The 24,764-nt window shown below is 39.3% G+C and overlaps 2 protein-coding genes across 3 annotated transcripts; both read left to right on the top strand.

The window, feature by feature from the left end:
• The first annotated feature begins 1,707 nt into the window (after positions 1–1,707).
• On the top strand, positions 1,708–15,096 carry smarcd1 (SWI/SNF related, matrix associated, actin dependent regulator of chromatin, subfamily d, member 1). 2 transcript variants are annotated; one of them, XM_063911364.1, is made up of 14 exons: positions 1,708–1,936; positions 4,947–5,122; positions 5,958–6,000; positions 7,016–7,138; positions 8,054–8,176; positions 8,364–8,480; positions 8,712–8,813; positions 9,470–9,631; positions 10,032–10,088; positions 10,310–10,407; positions 10,533–10,668; positions 11,495–11,617; positions 12,801–12,902; positions 13,638–15,096. In XM_063911364.1, exons 1-14 carry the CDS (start codon positions 1,751–1,753, stop codon positions 13,689–13,691), a joined length of 1,602 nt encoding a protein of 533 aa, XP_063767434.1. In that variant the 5' UTR covers positions 1,708–1,750; the 3' UTR covers positions 13,692–15,096. The 2 variants fall into 2 exon arrangements, with proteins under 2 accessions (XP_063767434.1, XP_063767435.1); XM_063911365.1 differs by lacking the exon at positions 10,032–10,088.
• A 973-nt stretch (positions 15,097–16,069) lies between these two features.
• gpd1b (glycerol-3-phosphate dehydrogenase 1b) lies at positions 16,070–22,601 on the top strand. The gene is made up of 8 exons (XM_063911764.1): positions 16,070–16,210; positions 18,793–18,970; positions 19,062–19,202; positions 19,588–19,726; positions 20,318–20,430; positions 20,925–21,161; positions 21,263–21,369; positions 22,039–22,601. Exons 1-8 carry the CDS (start codon positions 16,167–16,169, stop codon positions 22,133–22,135), a joined length of 1,056 nt encoding a protein of 351 aa, XP_063767834.1. The 5' UTR covers positions 16,070–16,166; the 3' UTR covers positions 22,136–22,601.
• The last annotated feature ends 2,163 nt before the right edge of the window (positions 22,602–24,764 follow it).

Below are 24,764 nucleotides of genomic sequence, written 5' to 3'. Positions count from 1 at the left end.
TATTATCTACAGTACATCAACAAGGAGATTAGGCTCTTGTTTTACACTTTCTTAATGTGGTGAACAGCGTTTTGTCATTTCCAGTACTGAAGCTTAACACAGAAGCACACACTCAGACTAATCAAATAACAATGACTGGGTGAAAACTGGTCTAGTTGTGTGCCAATATTGTGACGCACCAATGCGGTGCTGGGCTGTTTTGACCCAGCACTGCATTGGCTCAAGTAGACATTTCTGAATATTCTTGTAACACTTCCTGACATTAATATATAGAAAATAACCAAAAGACTGAGTCAAAACAACCCAATAGCTTGGGGGATTTTCTATCCAGGGGTACTGGGTAATGTTGACTGAAAACATTTTATTTTGACCTTGCGTCAGACTACTTTTGCTGGATCTATACTGTACAGAAATGGATTTACACCCCAGCTTGCTGCCAGCATGTCAGATGAGTCACGTTTCTGGTATAAATGTATCCTCTCAGATCTCTCCGTGTAATTAAGATGCTGAGCCGTTAGTCGGAGATAAGGCCCGGCTCCTTTGGGCTCCACTTTATATTCTGCTCGTTAAGAGGATTGATAATTACAGAGCAGTCAAGTTTCTCAGCACTGATAGACACTGTATCATATTTCAGACTTAAGTCCGCCTGATTTGTCTTTTCAAATTTTAAAGTATGAAACCTTATTATTAAATATCCCGGCTGTCAGCACGCTTGAAAAGGATAAACCTAATCACCTGCCATCTTACAAACATAGGATTTTAAATCCCCTCTGGAATTTGAAGAACAATGGAGCAAATCTGACACTGTAATGTCCCATGAATGAGGATTTTGATGCACCTTGCTCAAAGAAAAAATGTATAATACACACCCCCTCCTCTCTTGTATGCACTCATACAAGCACCCTTTGATCAAACACAGGCAGGATATGCAAACAGATAGGATGCCATGTTTTGAACTGTGGTAGCTTCATGCTAATTGGGGGGAAGTGTAATGACATCAAAGTTTGGAAACAAGAAAGTGTTTCAGTATGTAGCTGACTGGATGCCATCCACAGCACTCTCAACTTGTTGTTTACTAGTTAATTTAGAAGTTGCTTCAAAGGTTCAACATTTTCTTTCCAGATGAAAAGCGCTGTATAATATTATGTACGCTAAGAAGGTCAACTGACACTGGTGCAATATGGATGTGCTAGGGGTTGTGATTTCGATCAGCTTATCATGAAGGGAGCTGTTTGACTAATTTATGAAACCCTGCTGAGATGAAAGGAAAAGACAATGGGTAGGATTTTTCACTCTGAGAATTAAAAATTCAGTGGGAGTACACGACTTTCAACGCATTTGAGTGAACAAAATAAGACGTTCAAATGTTTTTTTTCTTCCGGTCAGCACTGAATGAATGAGTCACATTATTTTGTGTTCGGTTATGTTTGTTTTTATGTTGCCACACTGTGTGTCCTTTTGTTTTTAAGATTGACAGGTTGAATTTAAGTCTTTATTTCCGATATGAGATACAGATTTACTGTTTTTGTATGTGAGCTCGAGATGCTGTTATGTTAGAGTTTGTGTGTAATAAATGTTGTGGAATAAAAGATGATGTACTTGCAAACATTCTACCATAGTACGGTCCATCTGAGCTCAACACGGTACCTCGGCTATCCAGTGGGGGTCGCTGGGTTACCACAACCCAAAACTCCGCTCTCGCTCTCGCGATAGTTCCGATCCTCCACCGGCGGCGACATTCTGAGAGGAGATGGCGGCCAGAGGGGGGTTTCAGTCGGCACCGACGGGTGGTGTTGTTGGAGCAATGGGACCAGGACCACCGGTACAAGGCGCAGGACCAGGCATGGGCCCCGGGACTCCTTCGGGACGAATGGTACCGTCGTCAGCTCAGCAGAACCACATGTACCGCTCCCCGATGCCAGGGCCTGGGTACCCGGTGAGATATCACTCCATCTTTGCTTGCTGACGCGTTAGCCAGTCCGCTAGAACAAAGCCTCTTACCGCTGCTTTGTCACAGGCGGCTAGCGTTCACCACCAACACTGCTGCGGTCCACAGCTCACTGTTGCTGCTGGCAGCCCCTCTTAAATGTTCCCACGGGTCAGACGCGTTTTAAACAGAGAGTTTGAGACACTATTATAGTTTGTTTGTTGTTTGAATCTGGTAACCCTCCCGCCTGCTCTAGGTTAGCTAGTTAGTCACGGTAGCGATTAGCTTAGCCTGCTAACGCTAGCCTATGGCTTTTTCTTTCAGATTTCTTGAAAACGACTCTTACAATTGTCTGATTAGTTTGTAAATGGGACACATGGGGCCTTTAATTTCAAACGTCGTACTTTAGAAAGTCCAAGTTTTTGTTGGTTTTTAAAAGTTGGTTTCATTGTATAGTAACGTTACAATACCTGGTCCACTTTGAATGAATCGGCTGCAGCACGGAGCTGCAGTTTGTATCTCTGCAGACTCTCACATGTAACACAACAGGCTCAAACCAGAACCAGGCTGCACACGGTCTGTTTGTAGTCTGGTTGTACATGAAAGCTGGTGTTCCAACCCTGCAACATCAGCGTCTACCTTTGCTTAACTTAGTGTCAACTGGGTGATAAAGGTATTATACAACAAATCAATTCGAGCAAGTTGACTCCATTTCAGACACAGGGGTCCTACTCCTATTTAGATAGTTTTAAAACCCAAAACTATGTAACGAGTAAAACAATACATATATGGTTATTGCACTTCACAAGACCAGTTATTAAAGTCCAAACATAAATGTGTCACTTTTGTATACTCAGTTTGACATCAATCAACACATCTTTACATATAAAATATCTCAACAACAATAATAATAACAAACATATAACTTGCACATGTACATCTTTGGAGTTTGAGAAGTGTTATTATTGCATCATTATATGCCACCTGAAACTTTTAGTGTTTGCTTAACTGCACCACAAGTGTGCTGTAAAGAGTACAGTAGGGTTTATGGATTTTTTTTGTTGTGCAGGTGTACTTCAGACCCTAGGGAAAGAAAATGTTATGCAATATAAGGTTGGGTGCATCAATCTTTGGGCAAACTTAAACCCAGTGGGGGCTAGGCAACCCACCTGTTGAAAAATGAAACAAATATTGAAGTTCATCATGAAGCCGGATAACGTTTGGCTTATTTTGGATACACTGCACAATGTGAAATTTCATGTGTCAGCATATAGGCTAACGGTGTTCCAAAAGTAGCCCTAGCCAGAAGATGACACCTTAATATCATAGTCTGTTCTCCAATTGTATAGCTTACTCCGCCATAAGGAATGTGATGTAGATCCACAGACATTACTGATATACTAACAACATAGTGTTAAAACATGTATTCATAGTCATCTCTAACATCGCTTCGTAACCAAATTGATCCGAATTGGACGAGCATCTCAGGAAATATGTTTTGAGGTGTGCAAGAAATCTGAATTTTTTGGCATGGCTTAATTGCCCTCAATGACTGTTGTCGTGTTATAAATGCTCCTTCTTCAACATTGTTTTGTAGATTTATCAATAGACCTTAGCAGATTGTAACTTTTCAACATTCTACTCTGTGTATATTTGACTGGTTAAGTCATATTGTATTGAATCATGAGTATGCCTTGAGCTTACATGATGTTTCTTTAAAATACACATTAGTATATCAAATCTTGATATAAATGATAAGACATTATGCATATGTCCACAACAGTCTAAGAGTTTGCTGCTTAGCTACAGGGAACTTGAAAAATGTTTTAGTGAAAGGAGATTACATCTATTTTTCTTTGCGTCCTTGACTGCTTTCACTCACAGAAGCTGCCTTTCACAAAATAGTCGAATAGGCTTCATACTCTGAATGCTGCAGAACACGAGTCGTTCTCCTGTAAACCAAGGCTGCACCGGTGTATAGTGTAAAGAGCGCTCAATGATCGGCATGCAACCCCTATATGCCCACACTGCACTGTGTGAAAAAGGCAGAGCGCATTCACCTAGCTCGTATTGTTGACAAGGCAATGTCCGTCACTCTTCCACCTCCACCATATACTGAGGAGAGAGTGCCTTCATCTCACTCATTTGTGAGACTGACTGCTGGAGGGAAAGCTGCGATCATGCAGTCTAATACTAGAAGCCGCCTGTTCGAGTTCTTAGCGCTGGGCTTGGTGAGTTTAAAGGGTGTGTTCTGGCATGCCAATTGTTGTTACCTCTTTTTGTAGGACCAAAATATGGGGATTTAATAACTAGAAGAACATATTGTGTTTTATGGTACAGAGCTGTTGATTATCAATATGCTGTGTCGTTTTCTTGTACTTGAAAATGTGAAGTACAAAATTGGTTTTGATAAATTATTAAAACCACAAAATATGTGCTGCTAATTAGCCGACTGCCCTTTCCACATTTTAATGTATCATAGCAAATATGGCTGGGAATCAGCAGACGCAACACAATGCATCTGTTACAATAATAAGTCACAGTACAATATTACTATTTATGAGTAATGTAATAGCATCGTTTGCCATTCCCCAAATGTATCTGGATATTGTCATTCAATCATTTTGACATTCTTCTTTGCTGCTACAGGTGTGTTCTGAAGTGTGCTTAACATAAAATAATAACTTTAACAGGCAGCCCATATCAAAGTAGTTTTATTTATTACTGTACTGCTTGAATTGAAACTGGCATAGCAAGGAGAACCTCAGTCTGAGATTGCTTCACTAGTGTATTTACCTAGCCCTTACACAAACGTAAAGACCTCGCAGGGTATGTTGGTGTATAGATCAGATTCCTGTAGCCTTAATAAACCTTGAAAAGAAATAAAATGGTTTGACAAAGGCAAGAAATGAATACAGGCAGTGAATGATCTCTAAACACCAGGCTTAAGATCTGGGGGAAAAAATGAATGCTCGGAATATCTTTAAAAAAAATGAAAATAAATGTTCCTTCTACGCAGAGACCGGGCATGCCCCCATCCAATCGCATGACCCCACAGGGGCCGGCCATGGGGCCCCCAGGATACGGAAACAGCCCTGTGTCTCGCCCCGTGATGCCTGGCGTGATGGACCCCTCTCGCAAGAGGCCCGCGCCCCAACAGATCCAGCAGGTTCAGCAGCAGAACCGCAACCAGCAGTAAGTGATACAGAAGATCAGTATTCAGAGCTAACCTTAACTTATGGGCAGTGTTTTATTAACATGCATCTGTGAGGCATCGGGATTTCAGCTTGTGGAGGAAATGTTGTTTTTATGTGATCTATAGTTTTTCCCGCCCTGCAGCTGCACACTCCCTCAGACACGCTATACAGCTGCAGTTCCTGTTTCCTATTGTTGTAAAAATGACTGTCCTTCCTGACCTTGGTTGAAAGAATGTGCACATGTAACTTTTCTGAATGGAAAAAGCTAGTTTACTGAAGAAATACCTTTAGTTTTCCCACTTTTACTGATGGATGTAAACTGAAAATACTTTGGGGCGTCACACAGTGGGGACTAACAGAGGATTAAATTGCTATTGATCATGCCATTGTGTTTTTATACAAACTCGATTCCTGGAACACCAGTTAGAGCTGAAACGGTTGATCAAAGAGTGAAACACAAATAGAATTAGAAACCTTTAGTTGTTTTTTTTTATTGGGGAAAAGCCTAAAATCTCCTAGCTTCAGATTCTCAAAAGTGAGGATTTGTTTCTTTTCTGCTTTATTTCAGTGGACTATATGTAATTTGGGTCTTTTCCTTTTTCTTTTTTTTTTATAAATAAGCTGCTTAAATACATACAGTATGTTCATATTTTCATATATGACATTTTATCCTGCTGCTATGATTTAAATAACTGGCTGATATTGCTACATTTGTATTTGGACCACTGGCCACTGAATCCCTTGAGATTGGGGACTGAATAATTGTGATTATGCTAATGCCGTGTTGTTCTGCTCTCTCGCACTTATCTTGTTTCTATAATGTGTTTTTACAGCACAAAGAAGAAGAAGATGGCTGATAAAATTCTACCTCAGAGGGTGAGCATTAATCAAACCGCAGTCCCAGACAATCCATTAATTCCTGCCTTCATTGTGTTTCAGAGATAACATTTGCTTTTCTATTTTATTTATGTTGAAGTGGCTCGAAATAAAGGACTGTTGGTGGTTCTTTAAGGCCCTGTTCAGAGACTCGCTGTATGCGTGTGATTACTCACTTTTGAGGCTTTCTCTTTCCGTGTGATGGTGTCCAAGATGCATTAGAATAAAACATGCTTCTATTAATATAGGATTATCTTCTTGTACTTCTCTAACATTTGTATTCTAAGCCCATATTACCCTTCTGGTTGTTGTTGTGAGCCATTTTTTAATTGTCCAGAAATATGAACAGGGTTCTGTTATATTGAGCATATTCAAGGGTCCATTTTAAATGTTTAAACGCAAATCATTTTTGAATTGAAACTGCCAGCTCTCCAATGCATTCATTATGGCATGAGAACTATATTTATGTTAGACGTCCTTATCTCTATAAAACCTGGTAACTCATGTGGTCACTTCATTCTACATATTTGCACAGCTACATATTTAAGTGTTTTGATCTTTGTGTTTGTCTTTAAATTACAGAGCAACTGCAGTTGTTTCTGCATAGTATTGTTTCCAGCTTGTGTAATACAAACATTTTTAATAACGTCAGAGTTTTAAAGTAAAAATGTATTAAAACAAGATCATTTAGTTATTAAATCTTACAAAATATTCTGCTTCAATCCATTATTTTTTTGCATTTAGCCTTTCACAAATATGAAATGTTTGCCACACATAAAGGGAGGCAGGCATGTGTATTTACAGGGAGGTCTAACAGCATCATGAATAAGATTTATGTAACCACAATAACTAAAATCCTCACTATAACCTTTGAATGTAATGAAAGACCTTCAAAATCAGGAATAGTTATTAAAGAGCTTTGTGGGGATGGAATATGAACTGACGATGTGTTCCTCTGAGAGTGCTGCTTGGTCAAATGTCACCCCAGTCCTCACCAGTATCTGTTCTCTCCCAGATCAGGGAACTGGTCCCAGAGTCTCAGGCTTACATGGATCTGCTGGCTTTCGAGAGGAAGCTGGATCAGACCATCATGCGGAAGAGGCTGGACATTCAGGAAGCCCTGAAGAGGCCCATCAAGGTACCATTCAATTAAAGCTCTTCACTCCTGAAATCCCTCAATCACTCCGGCTCAGACCTCAAATTAATTTCAAAGCCATTCATAACCTCGGGGGACTCCCTCCATCACTATAAGTGGACATTTAAAAGTAATGATTCAATAAAGGCTTATAAAAATGTCTACAGTATTAGGAGTCCACGGGTCGACAGGAAATGAAGATTGTTGCTTTAACAGACTATTTTTATGAGGTAGCAGTCAAGGGGGGGGTATATAGTAAGGTGGACAACCTGCCTGGCAGATGTGTTAGTTTTTATACGAAGTTGAAGAAGTGATTTTACAATACCAGAACTTAAATAGGCAATACTATAGCAGTGGAATTTTCAGTACCTAATTTGAACCAGGCAGAAAACAACACCTCCCATGAAGTGTCCTCCAACATGCACTCATTTTATACTCTGTTTTTTGATAGGAAGTTAAACAGGGCACACTTCCCTCTCTAATTTGTAGTTTATATATTTCTGTGACTTCATCTACTTCAAACCACTATAAATTGACATTTTCTCAAGAAAAGTACATTTAACAAGATCAAATGTGGTAGTTTTGGCCCAGGGAGCCTGTGGTAAAGTATATATCGAGTACATTCATATTTACAGAAATATGGCATTGATTTGATATGGAAATATCAGTTCCTGTGACATTCCTCAATGAAATGTGTCTGTCTCTTAGTTTAATCTGCACGCTGTCACAGCTGCGGTACTTTATTTTCCTCGTTGATGTACCTAATCAAATGAAACATAACTCTACTTCTGATATTTTAGGAAGCAGTTTACGTTTTTGAACTGGTTATGAGTCTACACATGAAGTCTGTTTCGATTAAATGACCAGATAAAACAAGAACATCAGTTTATAGTTTATTTTCTGTTTTTCTTTTTCCAGCAAAAGAGAAAGCTTCGGATCTTCATATCCAACACCTTCAACCCCGCAAAGCCAGATGCAGAGGATGGAGAAGGCACCGTTGCATCATGGGAGCTGCGTGTTGAGGGGCGTCTGCTGGAAGATGTGAGCTTTATGATTGAAATATATTTCTTTATGTGACGTTTTTCTGTGTCAAGTTTTTCTTTAAGTATAGCCCGTTATTTCAGAAAACAGCTTTTGAACCAACCACATGTTAAATCTTCGGTCACCAGCTTTGAACAGATTTTGTGATGCTTGCATTAATATTTTCCAATAACGTTAACGGTTGCAGACGGCTGTGTCCAAGTATGAAGCCACCAAACAGAAGAGGAAGTTCTCCTCTTTCTTCAAGTCTCTGGTGATTGAGTTGGACAAAGACCTGTATGGCCCAGATAATCACCTTGTGGAGGTAAGATCATTAATTGTTCCCCAATTCACACATCTGCCAACAGTAACCCACATTTCTGTTCAGGGAGTATATTTTGTTGTGGATAATGTCTTTTGTTCGTCTTTTTATAGCGTCACAATTTTCTGTAATTAAAATCGTAATGAATAGGTGTTTATTGGATGAGCGACAATTGAACAGTTGCTATATATAATGTTTATGGGTTTATCATTATGTACTATTATTTGATTTTAGTGGCACAGGACTGCCACCACCCAGGAGACTGATGGTTTCCAGGTGAAGAGACCTGGTGACGTGGGAGTCCGCTGCACCGTCCTGCTGATGCTGGACTACCAGGTGAAACATGCTCAGGGGTTAGCCTGCTTCTCAGGGGGTCCTGTGGTTTGCTCATGTTGCCTCTTTTGCTCTGTAAACATTCCCAAAATACAGATGTTAATCTTTTACATCTGTCCATTTGTTTATATAGTAACCCACCCATCTCAAAAAAAAGAATTATCCTCAGTAAATGAAATGCTAGCATCTGATTTCCACAGTCTGGGATTATTAAGTAATTATTAACATTGATTTAAATGCATTTCTGTTTATGTGTAGGAAACCAGAAAAATGCATCTATTTGTCACGTAGGATAAACATGCAAAAAGGGCTCGACCAGGAAATAACAAAAACAGAACGACAATTCTTGAGCCAGGGCTCTACAGTGACAGCCTATATGAATGTACGCAGTCACGGTGGTTGGATCAGAATTGATAGTTTTAATTAAATTCACAGGGATAATGTCTGTAATTTGACTTCACACTTTATTAAAGACTAGTAGCTGATGTATTTTATAAAATAAAAAAATCACACCCATGCCAGAAGTTATGCCATCATCCTTATCAAACCCAATTATTGAAAAAGCCAAATATGTTCATAGTGAAGCACGGGTTAATGAAAGGGACAATTAATCCTCATAGCAGATAGACCTAACTTTAATCTGTCTGTGTACCAATCAGCCCCCTCAGTTCAAGCTGGACCCCCGGCTGGCTCGTATGCTGGGCATCCACACCCAGACCAGACCTGTCATCATCCAGGCTCTGTGGCAGTATGTCAAGACCCACAAACTCCAAGACCCTCATGAGCGCGAGTTCATCAACTGTGACAAATACTTGCAGCAGGTGAGTAACGCAGCCCGCCTTTAAATCCACAATGGACTCTAAAATACACTCTGTTCTCTTAACTTGATGGTGTGTGCAGCCGGTTGGCTCCTGCTCTTGTTGTTGTACAGTCCTTCTCTCTTGTCCTTGTATGGAGTCTCTTCTTCCTGGGTCACTGGCTGCTTTCCCACTGCATTTCATTCTTAAGATAAACAGGAGATGTTGGAAAATGAACGCTGAATCGCCACAATGTCAACATATGAAATACATTTGCTTGTTAGCTGACCGTTTCTTGTTACAAAAGCAGTGATTTGTAATGTGGTGAGGTGGAACGAGTCATTCGTCTTAAAGCTCATTTATGCTTTTTTTTTTTTTTTTTTTACTCTTGTACCCACACTATCTGTAAAAATGGTGACAACAGATTCTAATACCAGAGAGACCAACACACCCCAGGATAAAAAAACAGAACGGGACAGAGGTGGCTATATATTTGTTTCCGTAAAAAATAAACATTGAATAGATGAAGTAAGTGGCACAGTAGAGGTTAAGCTGCGGAGCTACACATAGTTGCATGGAAAATCCCACTGGCCTTTTACTCGTGAGGGTAAAAAAATACTCCCTGCCGCACCATATTCAATTTAATGAAGCCTCCAAATTTGAAATTGCTTCACAAAGTGTGTGTTTTTAATCTTTCTGTAGATCTTTGAGACTCAGCGAATGAAGTTCTCTGAGATCCCGCAGCGCCTGCATGCCCTCCTGATGCCCCCAGAGCCAATCATCATCAACCATGTGATCAGGTAACCTCATTACAGCAATGTGTGACAAATAAACCACGTGAGAAATGGGGCTTCCCCCATCTCTCATGGAATAATGCGGCATATCAACGTGCTACTAAAACTAAATGTGCTCTATTCTTTCGTAGTGTGGACCCTAATGACCAAAAGAAGACTGCTTGCTACGACATAGACGTGGAGGTGGACGACACGCTGAAGACCCAGATGAACTCCTTCCTGCTGTCCACAGCCAGTCAGCAGGAAATAGCAGGACTGGATAACAAGGTACAGCAGGGAGCTTTAGGCAGATGTGTCCCCTCCCTGTAGGGGAGTCAGGTTTCATGTCTTCCTGCAGTGTTTCTCTGCTCTCTTTTTTTGTGGCGCTTTGATTTATTAAATCCCTGCTGAATCTTGAATTCAAACAATGTCTCACAAAGAGAGGAAGAACCATTTTTGGGGGGGAAGTAGTTTGAATAGCACTTCATTTAACTTAACGCTTTGTGACAACTTCCATCTGCTGCAGCAGCGTAAAGGCCATTTCAAGCACTCTCGCTTTAAATGCAATGTGAACGGGCATTTTTTATATTGGATCCTTTTACTATTCATCGACCGAGCAGTTTTTTTTGTGCGCCTGCTGAGGGCAATTTCACACACATCTGCTCTCTTAGATGGTTGCCTTTGAAACGCTGCCTTCTTTTAAGAGTTTTTGAGGTCAGTCAGGTCTTCTTGTCCTCCTGCCTACTGCTATTACCTTGGCTGTAATCGCATCGATATGGCATGGAGACATTCCCCTAAAGACGGTTCTACTGTTTAGTCTTTGCATTGTTTATAAAGGCAGCTTGGTTATAGTTGATAGGCGCCATTCATGTTGTGACTTTATTGTGGTGACGGCCTGATATCAGAAACAGTTTGTCACAAAGTCTTCGTTTCCCTCTGAATACTGTCCTGTGAGAGAAAATACCTCTGGTGCTGTTTAACAGTTTACAGACTGCTGATCTGAGGATTACTGGATTTAAAATGCTTATTAAAGAATCACCAGTTCTCCATCTTTCCGTGGCATCAATATTCCTTTCCATACATTGTAGTTGTTAACCCTTCTCTTTATTCTCAGATCCATGAAACCATCGAGACCATAAACCAGCTGAAGACCCAGAGAGAGTTCATGTTGAGTTTCGCCAGAGATCCTCAGGGCTTTATCAACGACTGGCTGCAGTCCCAGTGCAGAGACCTCAAGGTGGGTCTGTCCGTCACCTCTCTTGGAGAGCTCAAATCACTTTTCATCTGGAGCCCAGTATCTGTACAGGAACTATGTCGCTTCTGAGTCGAAACAATAAGAATGAACGTCATGGCATATGTCACTGCTGTTGTTAATGAACCAGGCATCCTTAAAGGTTTTGTGGGATTTTAAATAAGAGAAAGTTTAAATTGGGTGAAGTTTTAAAGATGATATATAGTTGTTGTGTCAGTAATTCAGAATAGTAAGCGTTCTGCCATTTTCTGTAAATGTTTAGCAGAGAAATCCATGATTGGATAAAAAAGTAGTTTACAGCTAAAAGACTTTTAGTGACAAGTGCTGCTGTATTTCCACCAACCTGCCTAATATTATTTTGATCACACTTTGCTGACGGCATTTGGCATGTAATGCATATTTTCCCTTTGTAGAAACATCATTTCTGCCTGTAGACTTTGAATTTGAATGGAAGGGCTCACAATTAAAGATGGCATATGCTTCAGATTTGTGAAGTCCACTAAAGGAATTCAATTATTTGGGATGTATAAAAGTACATGACTCTCTATCTGAAAAACCCACAAACGCAGCAAGTATAACAATTAAGGAATGTAAATAAAACGCGTCTTCTGGACAGCTCATGTCAGATATAAAATGTCAAGGTTCAGGAAAGGGAACATCAAAACAACAGTTGCCCAGATACCCTCTGGTTTTACACGCTCAGTAAATTGTTGAGGTCATGTTAGGTTAATATTTGGAGACTTTGGATCTAATTTGTGGATTAAATGTTTCCAAAGAGGACTTAATTACATTACTGCGAGGACAGTTTGTTCATGCTGCTCACTCGGGTGTAACACGGGCGGCCAAAGTCAAAATGGAGTGTGAAACATTTAATAACATGTCTGACTCGATTCACGTTCGCTTCCTACCGTCTGCTGAGTGAGCCATTAGCTGCTGCCCAGCTGTCACCCTCCTGCAGTGGTTGTTCAGACCCACGCTGGGAGAGTGAACAAATTCAGTTAGATCTCACTGGCTGCTTTCACTGTCGACCAAATCAACAAAAATAACCGTTTTTCATGGCTGCGGTCAGTGTTTGATAGATGTTATTAATCCTTTCATGAGCCGGGATATTTTATTTCTCACCAGTTAAGGTTGAGTTTTGAGTAAACGTATCTGTCTCTGCTCACAGACCATGACCGATGTGGTGGGAAACCCAGAAGAAGAGAGGAGAGCCGAGTTTTACTACCAGCCGTGGGCTCAGGAGGCGGTCTGCCGCTATTTCTACTCCAAGGTAATCCAATTTATCCCCCCTGCTATAATTTGCATTTTCTTTTATACACATTGGTACTTAATTATCTCAAAAACTGCTTTATAAATTATGAAATTGTGTGCAGAGATTTAGATTCCCCCTGACTTTGTCGTATTGAGTGTAAAAATGCTATGACATCAGTACCTACACTGCTCCCCCGGGCGCCGTACATAATGGCAGCCCACTGCTCCTAACACTAGGATGGGTCAAATGCAGAGACAGCATTTCGTTGTCCTAGTACTTGTACTCTGTGCAATGACAATAAAGTTGAATCTTCATCTTCAAGAGCTGCAGATGTTACATGTCAGGCAATTCTGGAGCTGAAACTATTTCTCTTCTGATCTCTTTATTTATTTCTGAGAATAGTGATAAATGCTCGGAGTTCAAGGTGACAGAAGTGTCTCATTGTTTACGAACAATCCATATCTAAACGTATTGAATTTTCTCTCATTGCCCAAGAAAAGCAATTTCCTACACATTTTATACACAGTCTAAATTATTGAATCTGTAGTGTCTATGCTCCACAAATGAATAGGTAAACAGTTAAGCAATCAAAATAGTTGGCTTTTAGCAACTGAGTAAGGTCAGCATTACATCTTCACCGGTTCATCAGTGTTGTAGCGTGGCTGAGAGCTCTTGTTTCTATAGTGGCTATTGATTTTTTTTCCTCAGTGCATCGTGTTCTGTTGATTTACATTTTTTCCGCGTGTCTCTCAGGTCCAGCAGAGGAGGCAGGAGCTGGAGACGGCGCTCGGCATCAGGAACACCTAGACAAAAGTGTCCAAGAGGGACAACAAATGTGTGGGAAGTTAAAAATAAATTCCTCCCAGAGTTTTCTGGCAAACTTAGAGAGACATAGATAGTAGTTGGCTTTACCGTTATATAGGATGTCTTTGTTTTTATTTTGTGTTTACTCTTCACCCTGCAGCACGACTGCTGTTGTGGTCTTGTTGCTACTTCCATTTTTTTTCTTTTTTTTTTTTCATTTTTCTCCTCACCAGAGTTCCTGGAGCACAATATATTTTGCATGTCTAAGCCTTACCTTGAAGCATTCCTTTCATTTTGACACATTGTGCCCACACACAACCGTACAGACTGTACACAAATGAAAAAGCAGAGGGCGACCTGATTCTAAAATGACCCTAAATCAGCTGGAGTGTTTTGATTCTGCCCTGTTCCCCGTTTTTGAAAAGTAAACTAACATTTGACACTCCCTTGCCCATTCAGTTGGATATTGATTGTGTTTGTAATCATTTGAGCTGCTTTGCTGCACATTGGCTGTCCATGTGTACCTTTTTCTTAAGCTCTCATTGGTTGGTTTTGTGCCGCAGTCTGGTGTATGAGAGACGTTTAAAGCTCAATCATGGAAGAATATACAACTTTTGTAAAGGGTGCCATTTGGTATGAAGTTTTCCTCTTTTTTTCCCCCTTTTTTGTTATTGATGATTCTTGTTTTTTAAAATAGGTATTATGATATCAGTACATGTCTTGTTATCTAGTACAGATTATCAAGGAAGTAGCTAGTATGAGTACCTCTAGTCTATATAGTTTTGTAAATACTGAGCAGTAAAAAAAAACTGAAGATGGATGTGAAGTATAACTGTATCTCTAATCCTGGCAGATGTTTTTCTTAACTCTTTGTCTACGCTCAGATAGTTGAACCAGTATTTATATTATTCATCAGCTCGCGCAGTGATTGACCTCTCCTCGAGATAAAGACGGCAGTCACATTTGACGAACCGCTGCTCTGCGGGATGAAACGGTATTCACGTTGCCTGCAAGCTGGGAAAAGTTAAATATTCTGCTTTTTAGATTTGTGTATTTCTAAATATGTGCAGAGAAGCCATGAACACGATTTTAAAAAGAGCTGTAGGTTCTGTGTACGCCGGCTGAGGACTGGCCACTTGTTGAGCTTAATGGTCGTTTCCCTGTCAGAGGGGGCAGATGAGTCCTGACTGAAACTTTACTGCGTGTGCATTTAATTAACCAATTCCAAGAATACACTAATGTGGGTTTGGGCAGGTACATGATTTGAAATGAGCGGGGGGAACCTTTTGGGATGAAAAAAAGCCACACTGGGGGAACTGTAGTACTATTTGAGTCTGCAGACTTTTTCATGGACCAAACCTATTTTTCTGTATGTTCTTATGTTATAATAAAGGATATGTAAAATGTACTGTTGCGTCTAAGTTATTGGTTACACTGTTTATGACTTTCAGTTTTCTGTTTTAAAAGAAAGAACTGCTCTCAAAGATGCTTAAAATATCGTTTAGGTGTTCTGTTAGTTGCTCAAATGTTACCAGTTAAGTGCACTTTGACAAAACACAAAAACTGTTGTGGAATATGTACTGAAATTATTTCCCCAAACACCAGGACAACGATGTTAATATAGTTGTTTACAATATGCGTCTTCATTCCAAATCCTATTTAAGAAAATGATCAATAGCAAAATGTTCTTCTTCTTTTTATGCCGAAATAATGATAGTAATTATTAATACTGGTGGTGGTGCATTAGCAGCATTTTTCTGCTGTAGCTGCTCAAGGTTGTGTTACAGTTTATCTACAGTTGTGTTTAGTCCATTGTTTTGACTTGGAAGTGTCCTTGAAAAGTATTTTAAATGAACTATCTGAGATCTTTGGAGACTGAATCACTTCTAATGAAACTACTAATAACTCAAAGACCTTTGAAAGCAACCAAGGCCCAGCTGGAGAGATGCTTTGAGGTCATAAGCAAAAACAGTCGGGAACCAATGATTTAATCTCCAACATGGCATTTAGTTTTATTCAGTAATGTGTTCTCTTATATAAATTCTTATCTGAACATTAACTAAAGTGAATAACTTAAATATTGTAATTAAATACATGTAATTAGTAACTTTCCCTTACTTAATTTCACTCTTGAACATCTAAAGAAGCGTAAGCAAGTAAATCAATTATTAATTGACTATTGTAGAAATTGTTGTAAATTATTTTTCTGCTGATTGATTAATTCAGATGTAGTCTTTATGTATTATGGACCAGCATTTCTATTAGAACTTTATCCCATGATTGTCACTCCAACCAACAAATGTTAAAGAGAGAGAGCCACAGAGAGAGAGAGTTAGTCCCTGAGAGACAAGCGAGCAGACCAACCAGCAGCAGAGGGCGGACCGAGCCTCAACTGTGTGTCCGGTATAAATATACTTTGTCCCGGCTTCAGTGGGTCTCCGCAACAGCAGCAACTCCGTCTGGAAGGTCAAACACATCATGGCAGCACCGAAGAAAGTCTGTGTGATCGGCTCTGGTAACTGGTGAGTGAAGCTTTCTAAAGTTATGTTCACTTTATTGTGTTTACTGTGAGTAGTTTAGAGTTTAAATAGGCATGTCTCTCATCGTTACCTTAAAGTAAGTCTGTGTCACTATATGGGTATTTTTCTTCTCTAAACTTAATTCTGCACTCAGTGGAAGTCTTAGGTTAATGTTGAAAACAATTTAATCTTGGAGGAAAGAATGCATCTTTATCCTTTGTAAAAAATAAAAAAAAGATAATGAATATAAAGTTATTAAACTGCAACGTGGATTTTGTTTTGGCAGATAGGTTTAACCTTTGGTGTTTCAACACCCCCAACATATTTATTTAGAAGGCATATTCCACTTTGTATAACTGCAATATTGGTACCGAGTCAGCCTTCAGTTGGTGTTGATATCGCTCAACCCGCATGACAGAGCATTCTGTAGTATTACTGATATAAATAGATACTTCACATAAAAGTAAAGTAGTAATAATGAAAGACCTGCATTCAAAAGTTTAATTACAAAAAAGAAGGAATGTAGTATTATAAGCAACACGTAACAAACACTACATGTATGTAAAAAAATGTATTACTGCAGCTCTTATCCCATGTTATGTTGATATTAAATAGCCTACAGTCTTAAAATACATCTCCTCTCATGCCAGATAATTGTCTCTTGGTATTCTTTTTCTCACCTGTAGTGTCTTGTCCAGGAAAGCGTCTTAGAAACAATTCAAGTTATGTGACACTGAATCTCTTCACTACAAATGTCAAGGTTCCCGGGTCATTAAACAACTGTTCACTATTTGTAGCTACACTACTGTCTTTATACTTTATCAATCACCAACTATTATAAACAACCACAGATAATCTAAAACCAACTTTTAATTAATTAATGCAAATAACTTTTTTAGGTTAAAATACATGAATAAATAAAAAGTCAGTAATTTCAGAAGAATCTAAATAAACTGTCAAACCTATGAATGGATTTCTGAAAACTTTTTGTTATAATTTCCTCTTATATCACTTCAGGACCACATAATAGTATGACATTGATTTAATGCCATGTATAATTTACAGTGGGGAAAATAAATATTTGATCCCCTGCCAATTGAGTTAGTTTATCCACTTACAAAGACATGAACAGTCTGTCATTTTTATGGTAGGTTTATTTTAACAGTGAGAGACAGAATATCAAACACAAAGTCCAGAAATGTACATTAAAAAAAGATATAAATTAATTTGCATTTAATTGGGGGAAATAAGTATTTGATCCCCTTGCAAAATATGCCTTAGTTCTTGGTGGAGAAAGCCTTGTTGGACAGCACAGAGGGCAGATGTTTCTTGTAGTTCGTCACCAGGTTTGCTCACATCTCAGGAGGGATTTTGGTTCCTCTCCTCTCTGCTGATTCTCTCAAAATCCTTAAGGTTTGGAGGCTGATGCTTGGCAACTGGAAGCTTCAGCTCCCTCCACAGATTTTCTATGGGATGGAGGTTCCGGAGACTGGCCCCTCCATCACCTTAATGGGCTTCTTCTTTAGCCACTCCTTAGTTGCCTTGGCTGTATGTTTTGGGTCATTGTCGTGCTGGAAGACCTATCCATGTCCCATTTTCAGTGTCCTGGCTGAGGGAAGGAGGTTATCAGACAATATTTTATCGTACACGGCCCCCTCCATCATCCCCTCGATGTGGTGAAACGCCCTGCCCCCTTAGCAGAGAACCCCCCCGAAAGCACAATGTTTCCACCTCCATGCTTGATGCTGGGAATGGTATTCTTGGGGTAATAGCCAGCATGTCTCTTCCTCCAGGGGATCTTGAGCAGGGGATCCTTGCAGGCGCTGCAGGATTTTCATCCATTACGGCGCAGTGTGTTACCAATAGTTTTCTTGGTGACTGTGGTCCCAGATGCCTTCAGATCATTAACAAGTCCCTCCTGTGAAGTTATTGGCTGACCCCTCGCCTTTTTCATGATCGTTGATTGTGGAGCCCCAGACCGAGGGCGATTGATGTGCTTTTTTGTGCTTCTTCCATTTTCTAATAATCAAACCAGTTGTCTCTTTCTCACCAAGATGCTTGCTGGTGGTCTTGTAGCCTATTCCAGCCTTGGCACAGGTCTACAATCTGGTCCCTGATGTCCTTAGACATTAGTTCCACCATGATCACAAGACCTGTCTGTGGTCTGGTCGGTGGAGAGGTTGTAATCTGATTTCTTGACTGTGGACAGCCTTTTATCCAGGTAACAAGTTGACATCAGGAGTAATTGTACTTTAAAGCAAGAGGACTTATTTAACCGCTCCGTGGGAGACAGAATTCTTGTTGGTTGCAAGGGGATCAAATACTTGTTTCCCCCAATTAAACGTAAATCAATTTATATCTTTTTTTAATGTAAATGTCTGGATTTATTTTATATTCTATCTCTCACTGTTAAAATAAACCTACCATAAAAATGACAGACTGTTCCTTTCTTTGTAAATGGGTAAACTCAATTGGCAGGGGATCAAATACTTATTTCTTCCACTGTACATATCAGCACATTTCATCTTTGAAAACTTGAAGTACTACAAGCCGCTGTCCGTCATTGTGTATCTCCATGTCCACAGGGGTTCTGCCATTGCCAAGATTGTGGGTGCCAACGCAGCCAAGTATGACAGGTTCGACACCACAGTGAACATGTGGGTGTTCGAGGAGACGGTGAATGGCCGTAAACTCACAGAAATTATCAACACGGACCACGAGAATGTGAAATATCTGCCCGGACACAAGCTGCCCCCCAATGTGGTGAGCATGAAACACTCTTGGATTACTTGAACGACTTTCTGGTGTTGTTCTATAAAAGAAAGTCTCACCATCTTTCCTCTCTCTTCTTCAGTTGGCTGTTCCAGACTTAGCTGAGTCTGTGAAAGGAGCCGACATCCTCATCTTCGTGGTCCCTCACCAGTTCATCGTGAGAGTGTGTGACACCATTAAAGACCACATCAAGAAGGATGCTGTAGGCATGTCTCTCATCAAGGTAACATCTTTCTTATTTTTTTGACATATGATACATTGCTGTGGAATTATGGGAAACTTTTTTGAAACTTTTTTACTTAACAATCTTCATTGTAACTAATAGAAGATGCACACAGAGCATGTGTACAGAACTTTAATACATTTATAAAATATAAAATATCAAACTTCAAATTCAAAGACGCTTAACTGGAAGATCATAACTATTTTTAGAAGTGTTTTAATACTTTAATTGTGTTTTTCTGTTATTTTCTATTCTTTTTTTTTTTTTTTTTACTGGGCAACAATACATCAGAGCAAGTATTTATAGCTGGAACCAACTTGGAAATATACCAGATTTGTATTATTCTGGAGCAGGAATTTCACTTTTTTATTTTCTCCTGCTCCAGGGGGTGGATGCGGGTCCAGAGGGGCTGAAGCTGATCTCAGAGGTCATTATAAGGAAGCTGGGCATCGCAACGACGGTCCTCATGGGAGCAAACATCGCCAACGAGGTCGCAGACGAGAAGTTCTGTGAAACAACCATTGGTGCGGACGACAGATGGACATTTAGTGCCTATAATTAAGGGAACCAAATTTAATTTTGTCCTTTAGAAAGGACTTTACTATAAAAGTAGAGCACAGTATTGCTTTGAGTCTGGATGCATTCTTACAGTATACATGTCTCTGTCGTCATAGAAACAACTGTGTTTTATTTTTTCAAAATTAGACGGTAACAGCAACTTTAAGAAGAAACAACAGTGGGCAACATGCATGATTGATATTTCATATTAAATGAACACTGTATGGGTCAAAGTGATCATCTAACGGGTGTAATGTCATATCCCAGATTTAGTTTTCCCATGTTTTAATGACCACATGAAAACGCTGTGTTGATGTTTTTAAATTAAGCCCACAAAACATGTTTACACTCACTTTTGAACCATTTTGGTGTGTTCGAAAATAAATCCTCAATATTGAACATAGAACTTTTAACTTTATTTCAAAAACATTTTAACAGAACAATACAGTTTTATTTGCTCTGTCTAGTCCTAACATCGCATGCTTATTGTTTGATACAGCATATATTTCTTAAATGATGGAGAATGGTGCTGATTTATTTGTAATTTTTGGACACAGGGAGCAAAGACAAAGCCCACGGGCCCATGCTGAAGGAGCTGATGCAGACCACCAATTTCCGTGTGACAGTGGTGGAGGAGGCTGATGTTGTTGAGATCTGCGGGGCACTGAAGGTTAGCTTTTCTTCCTTCAAAACACATTCTCGAGTGCTTTAGAAATGTCAATGTCATGTCTGTGCTTTTAAAAATGCAGAAATGTTGAAATTGTCATAAAATACTTTAGAGATCAAAAGAAATCCATGCAGGAGATCATGTTTTTTTTATAAATCTATTTAACCATTAACCATCTAATTGCCTCTGTTAAGATTCAGAAACCTTTTAAACTATTTACTTTAAAACCCTTCTATGGAGAACTTTAAAATCTCATGCTGAAGAGATACATCTGCTCACCTTGAAGGTGCAGAATCGATAAATAAAAACTATCACTTATAATCTCACTGTGATTCTGATATATTTTGATAGTATCCAACAGGGTATGTGTATGCATTAAAGGCATTGAAGAGATAAAAAATGCTTTCTCATCTGAACAATGATTCCTTTGGTGCATTAGTACTAACCCGCACCTGAAAAAAGTGCAACCCAATGACAGCAGCTCATGCTTGCTGCAGAACATTGTGGCAGTGGGAGCAGGTTTCTGTGATGGCCTGGGATTTGGCGACAACACCAAGGCAGCGGTCATCCGTCTCGGGCTGATGGAGATGATCGCCTTCGCCAAGATCTTCTGCACAAACTGCCCTGTCTCCCCTGCCACCTTCCTGGAGAGCTGTGGCATCGCTGACCTCATCACAACCTGCTACGGTGGACGCAACCGCAAGATTGGAGAGGCTTTCGCCAAAACAGGAAAAGTAAACACATTTCCTCTTACTGTGTTTGTCTTTATCACTCCCTTTTTCATGGAAAAGATTACCAAACACTTACAAAATGTCAACAATGTTTTTGTTTTAAGAGCATCGAGCAGCTAGAGAACGAGCTGCTGAACGGTCAGAAGCTTCAGGGTCCAGCCACTGCATCAGAGGTCCACGTGATCTTGGAACAGAAAAAATTGGTGGAGAAGTAAGTTTGTCTTTGATTATCACACACACACCCATGATGACATTCAGAAGGTATACAACCTTAACTAAGTAAATACAAATAAGTAATTAGGTGAAGGTATTTATAGAGGTGTCACAGTTAAAGAAAGTAGGACATAATTGGTTGTTTTTAAAAAGGTATCGACCAAAGATGGGAAGCACTCAAATGTGAATGTCTCATAATTTATAAAGAGGATATTATCCACAATATGGCTTGTTTGGACATTTATCATTACTACAATTACTGATACGTGTCAGTATTACTGGGTCCATTTGAATATGCTTCCGGTACTTAATATGATTGTCTTCACATCACGTTATGCAAAAATGTTATATGAATATGGATATTTATTGGGATATTTCCCTCGTAACCTTTCTTGTTGTGAGTAAGCTGAGAGCATTGGCACCACCCTCATGTTATTACAATAAATATGAAGCAAATGGTGTCGGCTAAGACTGAAAACAGGAGAAAACTGTTTGCTTTGTCATATTTTGCTTCTTTCATTTATACAAAAGCGACAAGTGGTGTAATGAGTTCGTAAGTGTGGCATCAATCTTCTAATCTGGAGGCGAATAGTCCGATTTCCTAAAATGTCCACCCTTTTCTTTGGTAATATCCATTGTTGTTAAATTATTTATTTTGCCTCTCCAGGTTTCCTCTTTTCACTGCTGTTCACAATATCTGCTTCAATGGCCATCCAGTCGCAGAGTTCATCAAATGTTTGCAGGACCATCCAGAGCACATGTAAAGGATTATAGCAGCCCAATAAACAGGTGAAAGTTGAGAAAGGATTAACACTAGAACTCTTGTCTAACCCAGGTCATTTCAGGGGGCATGTTAGGTGAAGACTGTGTCTAAATCGGACGACCTTCATGTTAAAATCTCAAACCAAAAAGACCTGTGCTGCTTTGTTGACCCGCTTCTGTCATATTACAGACAGAAAACATTGTTTTTACTGATTCGAAACAAGTTGTTCTATTAAATCTACCAAGTCTTAAAAGTTTAAAGAATTTGAATCCCTATACCTTAAACAATTCTCAAACCGTGACCTTAATCTTACTAAATGTGACATAATTTAAAAAATGAAAGTGCCTTACCATGCCTTAACACTGACATGAATGTTTTCCATGTAAAAAAAAAACGCACCGAAAACACAACAGTTTTCTTCTGGACTTCTTATAATGACTTATTTTTGAATAAATTATTGAACTTTACGCCTGTGTTTGTGTGCAATGTTTTCTTTTTCACTTGCCTGCAAGACACACTCTGCAGCAGACTCACTGTAATGTGACCTGAGCTCAGTCAGGCTGCCACTCTAAACTCTTCACCTTTACCATTTTCTAGCCATGTCTACTTTAACCTTTGCTATAGCACCTGTCCTGCCTCAGGCCTCATAAGTGATGGCACAGTATGGGTTATTGATGCAAATATATTCAATTTTAAAATGACCTCATAATCTAACAATCTTTCATTTCGTATTTTGAACCCACTTGATGACAATTAAAATGCAAGAAGCTCTTGTGTGATCATTAACGGCCATCTGTCCAACACCATATGCCAGTGTATTCCATCAACCCTCTGTTGATAACAGTTTTAGCTCAAGGCAGCATGAAAGTCAGCGGGAAGCCTATTTCCTCTGGCCTTGAAGTGGTAATATACATTCCCAGCCTGCCAGTTTTGCAATTGTAAAAAAAACACTAGAGAAAAATTCCTCTCCATTATCTTTCCTCTTTGATCTTGTGTTACTTTTGCTCAATTTTGTTGTAGAAGGTGGAGTCACATCATTTACCACTTGTTTAAATCAGGTTCCCTGGCTAAAACCCCTTGCATAGTTATTGAGTGAACTGGACTGTGAAATTGCTAATAATACCGTGCTCTAAAGGGGCCAATGGTCATCTATAATTAGACAGCAGACTGATCTGCAGCTACCCCATCCCTCATTAACAACGCGGATGGAGGGATGCTCCATTTTTGTAACACTACACCATTGTGGTGCTATGAAAATAAACATGTCTATCATTTTTAAGAAACTTTGAAAAAATTCAAAATGCACAAGTATACATGTTGATGATGACTTCTAGTAGGGTGCAATGTACATCCGAGCCGATTACAGAAATAAAATGCCCTAAAGGTCAAGATGTCACATAATATTCCTGAACAATTTGTACTTGCAATACATATATTGTCCACTAGTGAGCGGCATGACATCAATCACAGGTCGTAAATTGTATTTGCCTTAGACATGGCACCTTGAAAGATAACCTATCAATCGGATTACTGAAAGGAGGCAGTACAATCTCCCAATGTAGCCTATAATATAGGTTATACAACACCATACCATAGTTAAATATTAAAGTTTCTTACAAGAGTCTGGCTCCAACAGGGAAACGGCAGGGATGGATTCCTTACATGCATGGCACCCATCCCCTCCGTGAGGGAGGAGGGAAGGGACCCGCCTTTACTTCCTCAATTCCAGCCCTCTTGTCAGGAGGGCAGCCAGGGTCTGTCAAGCTTTTTGATGAAAGCCAAATAATACCGGAAGCTGACCAGTTTGACCTACACAATTACAAAATAAGATGAATGAGAAAATTGGGACAATTGTTTACTTGATTGGAGCTTTTTGGCAAGTGTCATGTTTTATAATTTACAAGTCAAAACGTGTACATTATACCCTCAGTAACATTTCACAACAGCCAACACTACAACTTAATAGAGTAATGGAGCATCCCAGCCCTCGATTGGCTTGGTGATTATTTGCAGGGTTGCTGATTTACGGAGCATCAATGTATTTTACTTTGTTTATATATAAAAACGTGATGTTTATTTAAAAACCGATCTCTGGCAGTTAAAATGATTAAATTGGTCTTATGTAGAACCCTTTAAAAAAATTATATTTGTAGCCTTATTCATTTATTTCACATTCATTTTAGAAAACAACGATTCAAATTGATTGTGACCCATTGACTGGACATGCATGACACACTTTTTTCGTATTATACAAAAAGGGTGATGGTTATGAGACCAATTTTATTATCTTCCTCATTTTGCCAATAATGTGAGGCAGCATAGTAAAACCAGTTGTTGTACTGTTACTGCATTTTGGTGATTACTATTAGCCCCTAGTCAAGTCTTCAGCTACGACAAAAGGTTAAAAAAATGCAATACTATAAACGATAACTCAAAAATTGAATATTTCTTAAACCTTATGGAAAATGGGAACTAAATATGTTGTGTACGTTTTTTTGTTTCTCTTATTTTTCTATGACTGTAATGATTCGCTCTGAATAAGAAAACATGAAGGGCAGATCATCTATTTCTATTATTTATTTTTGAGAAAATGGTAATATAAGATTATTTTCTTCTCCCTGCTCCTTTTC

The sequence above is a fragment of the Eleginops maclovinus genome, chromosome 20 (assembly GCF_036324505.1).
Source record: "Eleginops maclovinus isolate JMC-PN-2008 ecotype Puerto Natales chromosome 20, JC_Emac_rtc_rv5, whole genome shotgun sequence".
In the NCBI taxonomy this organism is placed as follows: domain Eukaryota; kingdom Metazoa; phylum Chordata; class Actinopteri; order Perciformes; family Eleginopidae; genus Eleginops; species Eleginops maclovinus.
Note: the sequence above shows the minus strand (reverse complement) of the source record. Positions and strands in the feature narration are given on the sequence as shown.